The 12,037-nt window shown below is 35.7% G+C and overlaps 1 protein-coding gene across 1 annotated transcript in view; it reads left to right on the top strand.

The window, feature by feature from the left end:
• The window catches only part of GDA (guanine deaminase), a 96,219-nt gene that overhangs the window by 52,919 nt on the left and 31,263 nt on the right, over positions 1 to 12,037 (top strand). Inside the window, exon 5 of the mRNA XM_074201593.1 lies at positions 3,015 to 3,120. Within this exon, the coding sequence (XP_074057694.1) occupies positions 3,015 to 3,120 (106 nt within the window). The remainder of the gene's footprint in view (positions 1 to 3,014; positions 3,121 to 12,037) is intronic.

Below are 12,037 nucleotides of genomic sequence, written 5' to 3'. Positions count from 1 at the left end.
CAAGATGCTGACATGGCACTCATTCTCATATCAGTACACTCAATCACATATCAACAGGAAAAAAAGGGACACACAGTAATAAAGCAGGCATTTGTTCATAGAAACAACTTTTTTCTCTACCTGGAGGCTTGCTGAATGATGTTCCAAATCAAAAGCTGTCAAGGAAGAACAAGAGAATGCCTGCTCAAACCTTTTGTTTGTACCCCATTTCTAGCTGAGCTGAACTGACAATGCTTTTCGTTACCATGCTGTAAACCATCAGGAAACAGAGGAGAACTGTGCAAGTTCTAAAGTAGGGGGAAGGGTCTATTACACACACCTGAAAGCAGCCTCACAAGTCTGCCACAGGAATTGGCTCTATATAGACCATTCCTGGATTTGAAGATCAGCATTCTCAAACTCTTGGGTCTCAGGAATTCTTTACACTCTTAAAAAATTGTTGACCTCTCAAAGAACTTTTGTTTACATGGGTTATTTTTTTTTGACATTTTCCATACTAGAAATTCAAACATTGTAATATTATGAAAATAACTTTGCTCTCTCAGACCTCCTGCAAAAGACAAGAACTCCTGGTGGCCTAGCCCTCATATAAGAGGAAGAAATTAGGTTATGAATAATTCTAAATGCCAGAGGAGTTTAGATTTTAAATTCCATTTTTGGACATGGTGAATTTGAGATACCTTATAAGATATCCAATTCAAAATGTCCAGCGAACAGTTGGTGATGCAGAATAAAGAACTAGGAAAGGAGATTAGACCTAGAATGGTAGTTCTGGATTTATCTGCAGAGAGATGTTATTTTGAACCCATGAGAGCTGATGAGTTCACCAAGTGAGAGTATAAAGAGAAGGGAGAGGCTGCGGAAGACAAAGCCCTGGGGAGCATCTGTGGTAAGTGGGCTTGCTATGGATTAAGTTCCAGCAAAGGTTACTGGGAAGGAGTGTTCAGACTGATGAGGGAGATCTAAGAGAGAGCAGTGTCATGAAAACCCAGAGAAGTATCGAGAAGGAACGGATGTCAACTGTATCAAATGCTGTAGAGAAATCTAGAAAGATGAGGATTGAAAAAAGACATGGCAACTAAAAAATTATCAGGATTGCTAGGTGGCACAATGGATAGAACACTGGTCCTGGAGCTAGGAGGACCCGAGTTCAAATTTTATCTCAGACACGTACTACTTACCTAGCTGTGTGACCTTGTGCAAGTCACTTAACTCCATTGTCTTGCAAAAAAAACCCAAAACAAACAAACCAAAAAATCATTGGCACACCTATAGCAATTATGGTATGTAATTGTTTTTATTTTTTTCTTTGTATTCCCAGTGAGGATTATATTTAATGTAACAGATAAAGCCCCAAAATTATTCTCAACAAGATCTAGGTTCAAAAACAGTTTCAGATGTTTAGAAGCAGTTTGACCCTGGGTCAGTCACTTAAGCACTCCTTCCTTCTTTGGAATTGTAAAGACTGTCCCAAAAGTCTTAGAGCTATTGATAAGTCTCTAAATTATTAAATCTTAAAACTTCTCTAAGACTTTTGGGACATTCTGTATATGCAACACAGGGCTGCATTCCAGGCAGGGTGAATGTTGTGGATAAAGAGAGAAGCAAGAGAGCCAGGTTTGGGTCATATTGAAGATGGCATAGAATGTCAGCCTAAGGAACTTGAATTGAGCCTTATTCATTCTTTGCTGGGGAGTCAGTGAAGGATTTTGAGCAGAAGAGCAGTAGATTGCAAAAAGGGGGAGAGACTGAAGGTAGAGAGACTCCATGACACCCTATTTTCCTCCAGGATAAAATATGAAATCTTTAAACTGTCATTTGAAGACCCTCATGTCCCTTCACTGACTTATTTCACATTATTTCCATTCCATCACTCACTTCTTTCAAACTGACCTTCTAGCTATTCCTTATAGAAGGCAGTCCATCCTTTGCATGTCTGAAATATACTACCTCTGCATTTTGTAGAATCTCTGGTTTCCTTCAAAGCAATTTCCTTGTAGTATTCCTATAAGAAGTGGTCCAAATAGTTCCCTTTCTTTAGGAATATTTTATTGATCATCCTTCCATCTTTTTCCTCTTTTCCCCAGATATTAACACTTTCTGTCTTCTGAAATGATTTTATTTCCAAGACTTAAAAAAATCTAATGTCTAAGAAATAGATTTAAAACAAAAAACTTGCTCTTATACCCCTGATGTGTCTCTCTTGCCCACCCCAAGTAGAATGTAAGATCCTTGAGGACAGAAGCTATTTCAGACTTTCCTTTGTATCTACAACAGCTAATAGTTTACTTTGCAAACAGTAGGCCTTTAATGTTTCTTGAACTGAACTGATTCCAGCACCTGAATATTTAGAAAGTAATTTTTCTCTCAATACCCCATAAAAGGAAGATTTTTGCAAACAATAGAGTGACACTTTAAAAAATATACCTCTCTGCAACTTAGATTTCTAGCTAAAATTAAAATTCTATTAAAATCAGGGATATATAGTCTGTTATTTTACAGTCTCCTCTTTAGAACCATCCATGGAACTGAATCTGCCATTGACAATTGACTGATAACCTATATAAAAAAGAAAAAAGGAAGAAGGGGAAAATGAAGTGAGAGAATAGATGTTAATAGTAAATTGAGAAGAAAAAAAGAAAAAAAGTGCCATGGTGTGCAATGAAAACTTTGATCAATGATCCTCTTAGATATCCTTCAGATCATAGTCTGCTTATCAGTTCTTGATAACATGTAATTGGGACGTTAAAAATAGTTTGATTTGCTTAATATTTTATAGCACTTTTAAAAGCATTATCTTATTTATGCCTTACAGCTACCCTTTGGGATAAGTAGTTCAGGGATCATTTCCATTTTACAGGGGAGAAAACTGAGACTCATTCATAGGCATTAAATAACTTACCTTACAATAATAACTCATGTCTTCTAATACTCAAAAATCAGATTGTTGAACTAGATAAGATTTGAACTTTTTTTAGAAAATCTGAACTTTTTATTTTGTTTATACTTTGCAGATAAATTTGGGCAGCGAGCATTTGTGGGCAAAGTCTGCATGGATATAAATGACACCGTTCCAGAGTACAAGGAAACCACTGAGGAGTCAGTTAAAGAAACTGAAAGGTAAAATGCTGGTTTTGTTTTGAGATGGAGAGCCTCTCAATATCAGTTTTATCTATCCACAAATATTTGTACTTTCTATACACACACACATGTGTTTATGCATGCATACACATATTCATGTGTATATGTAGTTTGTGTTTGTATGTGTGTATATGTAAATAAAGTATATATGATTGTGAGACAGCACACTGGATAGAGCACTGAGCCTGAAGTCAGGAAGACTCAAGTTCAAATCTGACCTTGGGATAGGTTAAAAATTTCCTGAGAGACCGAGTTTCTTGGTAAATTAAGATCAATTTTATTAACTATGTCTAAAAAGCAGTTAACAGGGGTGGCTAGGTGGTGTAGTGGATAAAGCACTGGCCTTGGAGTCGGAGTACCTGGGTTCAAATCCGGTCTCAGACACTTAATAATTACCTAGCTATGGGGCCTTGGGCAAGCCACTTAACCCCATTTGCCTTGCAAAAACCTAAAAACAAAAAAAAAGCAGTTAACAAAAAGTGTCTGTGTCCCCCTCAAGCCTTTGATATTTATAAAGTCTTTTGAAAGAGAGGGTCACCTCAGGGTGAAAATTAATTCTGATTTGTTATGATTGGAATGATTGGGAAGTGGGTTACATATTAAAATGAGGGTCTTTGGGGTATGTGATCTATGTCATTCAAATCTTGGTTAATAGAGATATCAGTTTCCATATCACTTGTTAAGAAAACAGAGGGAATTAATACCTCCCCAGACCTGTTGAGTAAACAATATTTGTCCTTTGTTCTAAAATAAGACAGACCATGACATTAGGGAGGTGATGCTATGATATGCATGTGAATGGGTTTAAGTGAGGTAGGGTTGTGCTAAATCACCAGTCTGGAGCCATCTGGGTCCAGTGGCCAGAAATGGATCAGGACAACTGGAGATAGGCCTGTATTTAAGGCAATCAGGGTTAAATGATTTGTCTGAGATCACACAACTAGTGAGTGTCTGAGGCATTCCACTCACTGTGCCATCTAGTCTACCTGTAAGAGCAAAAACTATGAGCAGGAATACAACTGTTAGCCCAAACTTAGAATTGCTTTTACTGTCTCTTAAGACCTTGATTTGGGTAAATCTTTAAGAGAAATTTCCCTTACTATTTAATTTCTAATTCTAATTTCTAATTAATTTCCCTTACTTGTTAATTTTTAATTTCTAATTGAGGAATTAGAAAAGGAGAAAAACCTTGCTTTTGATCCTGTAATTAAATATAAGAGAAAAAATTATTTTTTCACAGTCTCAGATGCTTAGTAGCTGTGGGATCCTGGGCAAGTCACTTAAATTCTGTTTGCTATAAGGAAGGAAATGGCAAATCATTTCAGTGTCTTTGCCAAGAAAACCTCATGGACATTGTATTCATGGGATCTCAAAGAATCAGACAATATTAACATGACTGACCAACAACAATATATATTGTAGTGGAATTATTTTTTAGGGATTAAGACAATTATCACTCACCAATCTGAGTTCTTGAAGTCAGGGATGGATAATAGCAGTAAGGAGTCACTTAAGAGTAGAAGTAAATATGGGCAAGTAGCCCATTTATTTCAGCTGGCAGGGGAAGATTGCAAGATGGTTGGCGATCTACTCAGAACCTGACATGAGTGTTCTGATATGCATATTTTTAGGGAAGCATTCATAAACTAAACATTATTCAAAGTAACAGTGTGTGAAACAAGAGAAGATAGCTATTCATCAAACACAGGTGGCCATATAAAAAGAATCATATACTTGTTAGAGAAAAATATCTATTCTTGGCTACAAGAGATAGATAAGGGAGTTATTTTCTGAATATAAGTGGTATCAATAAATGAAAGAAATCCACCTGTCAGGTCAGAATCCTCCACTTTTAAAAACAGCTAAGTCTTTTAGGTACTGATAAGAGACAAGTGACACAGAAGGACACAAACAGCTTCAGTTCAGTCCTTCAGACTCATTAAGATACTGAAGTCCAGATGCCTTGTTTTTAAGGAAGGATTAGGGGGTGGGATGGGTGGGGTGGAGAGGGCTTTGCATTGCACAAACATTCAGCTAAATAACTGGTGCAATACCAAAGGCTTCTGGTAAAGGATATTAAGCAAGGGGACAAGAGCTTGCTCACCAGAGCCAGAGTTCATCAAGAGGAGGTGTAATCTTGTCTGCTTCTCTCAAAGCATGTCTAGATAAACCTTCTATGCATATAAGGTTAGTATGCACATAGTGGCTCAAACAGCCCCTCCTTACTGTGGTGGGGAAAGCAGGCTTTTAAAACTGATCACCATATACATATTTTATAAATGCACTAATCCTTCAAGATCTTTGTGGGTGGATATTTAGTGTATTAGGGATCCCTCTGGCTCTGTGGCCTCTTTGTGCACAGGTATACATTTTTGGAAATGTGGGTCTTAAAATTCTTGATTTCTATAAAACTTAAAAAACCAAACAACCACAACTTAATATACCTGCCACACTTTATAACAAATTTTGTATAATTTTCTACTTTTTGATTATATTGATGTGCCCTCTGGATTGCATAAAAATCCCCTCAACATATCCTTAATCATATCCTTAATTCCAGTGCCTATGGTAGAGAAAGTAATAGGTATACCATGATTTCATTGATATAGAAATCTCCTGAATAAAGAAATTCACTTTGCCTACTTAAAGTCATCATCTTTTTCTACAGTTTACATGCTTAGAAGACTGCCTGTAGCAATGAGAAATTAGTGACTTGTCCAGGGTTTTCCTGCCAACCTGAGTCAGAGGCAAATTTTTTAAAATTTTGTTTATTTAAAGCAATGGGGTTAACTGACTTGCCAAAGGTCTCACAGGTAGACAATAGAGGGCAGATCTTAAACCCAGGTTGGTTTGTTTTTCCCCCTCTGAGAACAGCACCCTGTTTGCTAAAAGAGGAGCTGCCTTCCCAAAAAAAGCTTATCACCACAATACATTGATGATTTGTCAAGGGGTATCATTTTATTATATTCAGCAACCAATTACTTTCCTAAAGTTGATAATTGTTTCAAGTAGTTTTTTAGTAGATTCTCTAGAATTCTCTAAGTATGCATCAATCATATCATCTGCAAAGAGTGAGAAATTTGTTTCCTCATTGCTTATTCTACTTCCTTCAATTTACTTTTTCTTCTCTTACTACTAAAGCTAGCAGTTTTAGTGCAATACTGAATAAGAATAATGTTAACAGGAATCTTTGTTTCATCACTGATCTTAATGGGAAAGATTCTAGCTTGTCCCCATTTCATATGATGCATGTTGATGGTTTTAGATAGAAACTACTTATTATTTTTTGGAAGAATTGATTTATTCCTGTGCTCTCTAATGTTTTTAATAAGAATGGGTGCTTTATTTTGTCAAAAAGTTTTTCAGCTTCTGTTGAGACAATCATGAAATTTCTGAAAGTTTTTTTACAGATATGACTGATTATGCTGATAGTTTTCCAGTTGAACTAGCCCTACATTCCTTTTATAAATTCCATCCGGCCATAATATATTATCTTGGTGATAACTTGCTGTAATCTCTTTGCTAATATTTTATTTAAAATATTTCAATCAATATTCATTAGGGAAAGTGGTTTATAGTTTTCTTTCTCTGTTTTAACTCTTCCTGGTTTTAGTATCAACACCATATTTGTATCATAAAAGGAATTGGTAGGACTCTTGTCTATTTTTCCAAGTAGTTTATGTAGTATTGAAATTAATTATTCTTTAAATGTTCAGTAGAATTCACTTGTGAATCTATTCAACACTGGAGATTTTTTTTCTTAGGGAATCTATTGATGACTTGTTCAATCTCTTTTTCTAAAATGAGGTTATTTAAGTATTTAATTTTCTTTCTGCTAATCTGGGCAATTTGTATTTTTGCAAATACTCATCCATTTAACTTAGATTATCAGATTTATTGGTATACAATTGGGCAAAATTATTCCTTTAATTTCCTCTTCATTGATATTGAGGTCACCCTTTGCATTTTTGATACTGGTAATTTGGTTTTCACTTTCTTTTTTTTAATCAAATTAATCAAAGGTTTACCTATTTTTGTTGCTTCCCCCCCACAAATCCATTCTTACTTTTATTTACTAATTCAATATTTTCTTTCTATTTTAATAATTTCCTTTGATTTATAGGATTTCTAATTTGATATATAATTAGGGATTTTTAATTTGTTCATTTGCAAACTCTTTTAATTGTTTGCCCAATTCTTTGATATCCTCTTCCTCTTTTTTATTCATGTAAATATTTAGAGATATAAAATTTCCCCTAAGAACTTCTTTGGTTGCATCCCTTAAGTTTTGGTATACTGTCTTCTTATTGTCATTCTTTTGGATAAAATTATTGATTATTTCTTTGATTTGTTGTTTGACCTACTAATTCTTTAGGATTAGGTTATTTAGTTTTCAATAATTTTTAGTCAATCTTTTCATGGCTTTAGAGAGACAGATTAAAAACAGAAATAAAGGGTGAATAGTTTGAAAAACCTTCCCTAAAAGGTAAATTTAGGTTACTTCTTTTTTTAGGAAAGATTTTATTTATTTTGAATTTTACAATTTTTTTCCCTAATCTTGCTTCCCTCCCCCACCCCCATAGAAGGCAGTTTGTTAGTCTTTAGGTTATTTCTTACCTTTTTTTTTTAAGTTTTTGCAAGGCAATGGGGTTAGGTGGCTTGCCCAAGGCCACACAGTTAGGTAATTATTAAGTGTCTGAGGTCGGATTTGAACTCAAGTACTCCTGACTCCAGGGCTAGTGCTCTTTTTATCCACTGTGCCACCTAGCTGCCCCTTTAGGTTATTTTTTAATTTAATATTTATTTAATATTTATTTATTCTCATAAACATTATTTATAGATGACTTCTTAAAGAAGAAAATGTTCCTTGAATCTCATCTCACAAACAAAATCTAATGAGTAGAGCGGTAATGTGTTGGATTGTAGGTTCAAATATTATCTCAACTACAAATACCATTGTAACCTTTGGGAAGTCACTTAACTTCTGATATGTTTTACTTATCTGTAAAATGAATAGGATATAGGCTTCATTACCCCTAAAGTTTCCTTCCAGCTCTAAATGTAATTTTTATTGTGTCATGATTAATAGTTTTGCCTTTCTGTATTGAATTGTGAGGTTTTTTTATGCTCAATACATAGTCCATTTTTGTATAGGTGCCATATACTACTGAGAAAAAGGTATACATATATCTTTCTATCTCCATTCAGTTTCTCCAGGAATCTATCATATCTAACTTTTTTAAAGATTCTGTTTACTTCCTTCACTTCTTCCTTGTTTATTTTATGTTTAGATTTATCTAATTCTGGGAGAGGGAAGTTAAATTCCCATACTACTATGGTTTTGCTATTTTTTCCTGTAACTCAACTTCTCTAATATCCAGATATTACCCCACTCTGTGCATATATATTTACTTTTGATATTACTTCATTGTCCATGGTGCTTTTTAGTAAGATGCAGTTTCCTTCCTTATCTCTTTTAATTAGGTCTGTTTTTGCTTTTGCTTTGTCTGAGATCTGGATTGCTACCCTTCCTTTTTTTTTTTACTTCAGCTGTAGCATAATATATTCTGCTCTAACCTTTTATCTTTACTCTCTGCAAAAGCACAGAGATCTTTGTTTCAAATGTGTTTCTTGTACGCAATATATATATAGTAGGATTCTGGATTTTAATCTACTTTGCTATCCACTTCTGTTTTATGGGACAGTTCATCCCTTTCAAATTCATAGTTATGATTATTATTGTGATATTTCCCTCCATCCTATTTTTTGCAATTTATACTTTTTCCTTTCCTTTTCTCTATCCCTCCTCACCAGTATTTTGCTCACCTCCCTTAATCTGACCTCCCTTCTATCAGCCTTTCCTTCCCCCTTTTCCCCTTTCCCTGTAGGGTAAAGATAAATTTCGAAACCTATTTGGGAGTGTATGTTATTCCCCTTCTTTTTCCAGTATAATCCATTTTTAATGTCTTGTTTTATTAATATCATTTTCATTACACACACCCTCTGTGTATACTCCTTCCTATTGTCCTAATAGAAATAAATTTCTTAAGAGGTCCAAGTATTATCTTCCTGTGTAAAGATGTAAACAGTTCAGTCTTATTGAAAAACTTTCTTCTCTTTCCATTTACCATTTTATGTATCTCTTGTATTGAAGATCAATTTTTTTTGTTCAATCTTGGTCTTTTTATCAGTTAAGTTTGAAAATCCTCTATTTCATTGAAAGTCCATCTTTTCTGCTGAAAGAATATGGTGGATTTTTGCAGGGTAGTTGATTCTTGGTTGTAATCCAAGCTCATTTGCCTTCTGGAATGGCATATTCCTGGCTCTTTGATCCTTTAATGTGGAAGCTGCTAAATCCTGTGTAATCTTTGCTGTGGCTTCTTGATATTTATAATGTTTCTTTTTTGTCTGTTTGCAGTATTTTTTCCTTTAGCTAATAATTCTGAAATTTGGCTACCACATTCCTTGGAGTTTTTATTTTGTGATCCCTTTCAGGAGGGGATTGGTATATTCTTTCAAGGACTAGGTTAGTTGATCTAATTGTTCTAGAATATTGAGGCAGTTTTCTTCAATAATTTCCTGAAAGATATTGACTTTCAGGGAAACTAGTAATTCACAAATTATCTCTCCTAAATCTATTTTCAGTTCAGTCAGTATTTCTAGGAGCTAATTTACATTTTTTCTATTTTTTCCATTTTTTTGATTTTGTTTGATGAATTCTTGATAAATTATAGAATCATTAGTTTCCATTTGCCCAATTCTAATTTTTAAGGATTTAGTTTCTTCCTTTAGCTTTTGTATCTCCTTTTCTATTTGTTCAATTCTACTTTAAAAGGTATTGTTTTCTTCAGTCATTTTCTGTATTCCTTTTCCAAATTTTCATAATTCTTATTTCTTTTCCCAATTTTTCTTCTATCTCTCTATCTCTCTTCTGTCAACCTGTTTTTTTTTTATTTCTTTTTTTAATATTTTATTTATTTGTTTTTCCAACTATATACAATGATAGTTTTTTAAATTTATTTTTTATTCTCATTTTGTACAAATGTTTTCTTACATTAATAAAATATTCTTGTTTACAAGTAAACAAAATACCCCTTCTCCCCCATGAGTATAGATAGACTTGCTTGGGCGAAAAAAGTAAAGGGGAGAGAAAAAAATTAAAATAAAAAAAATAGTAATAACTGTAGGTATGGCCAGGTGGCGCAATGGACGAAACACCAGCTCTGGAGCCGCGAGCACCGGAGTCCATATCCAGCCTCGTAACCCAACAATCACCCAGCCGTGTGACATGCAAGCCACTCCAACACCACTGCCCTGCAAAAACCAAAAAGAAAAAAGAAAAAAAGACCCAAAATAAAATAAAATAGTAATAATAGTAGGAGTGGCTGGGTGGCAGACAGAGCATTGGCCCTTGAGCCAGGAGCACCTGGGTCCAGACACCCAAAGATCACCCCACTATGTGGCCCCAGGCAGGCCATCCAGCCCCACTTGCCCTGCACCTTCCCCCAAATAATAATAACAAAAAATGTGCTTGAGTCTTTGTTCCAACACCAACAACTCTGTCATGGGTGGATCTCATTCTTTATAAGTCCATCACAAAAGTTATTTCCATATTTTTCCACTGTTGCCATTGCTGATTGCAACTCCCTCCTCTCTTATTTCTCCACTACCATGTATTCTATTTTCTCTCTCCTTTCACTCTGACTCTGCTGTAGGGTCGCTGAGTGGCGCAGCAGAGAGATCCCTGGTCTTGGGGCCAAGAAGCCCTGAACCTCCATACCACCCCTTAGGCCCAGAATCCACCTGGCCCTGTGGTCCTGGGCAGGCCTTCCAATCCCAGCCCCTTGCAAGGAGTAAGAAAGAAAGTGTGTTATATCTGGCCACTCTCCCCCCATGGTCTATCCTCTCCTCCTTTATTCACATCCCTACCCCTTCCCCCTGCTCCCCACTCCTTCTTAATCCAGATGTCTATACCCCATTGAGTATATATGCTGTTTCCTCTCCGAGCCATCTCTGATGAGAGCAAAGGTTCCCTCATTCCCCCTTGCCTCCCCACTTCCATATCATTGCAATAGCTCATTGTAATAAAAAAAATCTTATGTGAAATATCTTGGACTATTCCCCCTCTCCTTTTGCTTTCTCCCATTCCATTTCCCTTTTTTTCTATTGACTCCATTTTTACACCAGCTTTCTCCTGTGCTTCAACTATAAAAGCTCTCTCTACCTGTTCTATTAACTGAGAAGGTTCATATGAGTATTATCAGTGCCATTTTTCTATGCAGGAATACATGCAGTTCATCCTCATTAAGTCCCTCATATTTCCCCCCTCTCCTCCAATCTCCTTGCTTCACCTGAGTCCTGTATCTGAAGATCAAACCTTCTGTTCAGCTCTGGCCATTCCAAAAGGAACCTTTGAAATTCCCCTGATTCATTGAAAGTCCATCTTTTTCCCTGGAAGAGGACATTCAGCCTTGCTGGGTAGTTCATTCTTGGCTGTATTCTAAGCTCTTTTGCCTTCCGGTATATTGTATTCCAAGCCCTATGAGCTTCCAATGTAGCTGCTGCTAAGTCCTGTGTGATCCTGACTGCAGCTCCACGATATTTGAACTGTGTCCTTCTGGCTGCTTGTAATATTTTCTCTGTGACTTGGGAGTTCTGGAACTTGGCTATAATATTCCTAGGGGTTGATTTTTTGGGATCTCTTTCTCGGGGGGGATCGGTGGATTCTCTCCATTTCTATTTTGCCCTCTGCTTCTAGAATATCAGGGCAATTTTCCTGTAGTAATTCTTTGAAAACGATGTCAAGGCTCTTTTCCTGATCATGACTTTCAGGTATTCCAATAATTTTTAAATTATCTTTCCTAAGTCTGTTTTCCATATCAGTTGTTTTTTCAAT

This window comes from Macrotis lagotis, chromosome X (genome assembly GCF_037893015.1).
Source record: "Macrotis lagotis isolate mMagLag1 chromosome X, bilby.v1.9.chrom.fasta, whole genome shotgun sequence".
In the NCBI taxonomy this organism is placed as follows: domain Eukaryota; kingdom Metazoa; phylum Chordata; class Mammalia; order Peramelemorphia; family Peramelidae; genus Macrotis; species Macrotis lagotis.
Note: the sequence above shows the minus strand (reverse complement) of the source record. Positions and strands in the feature narration are given on the sequence as shown.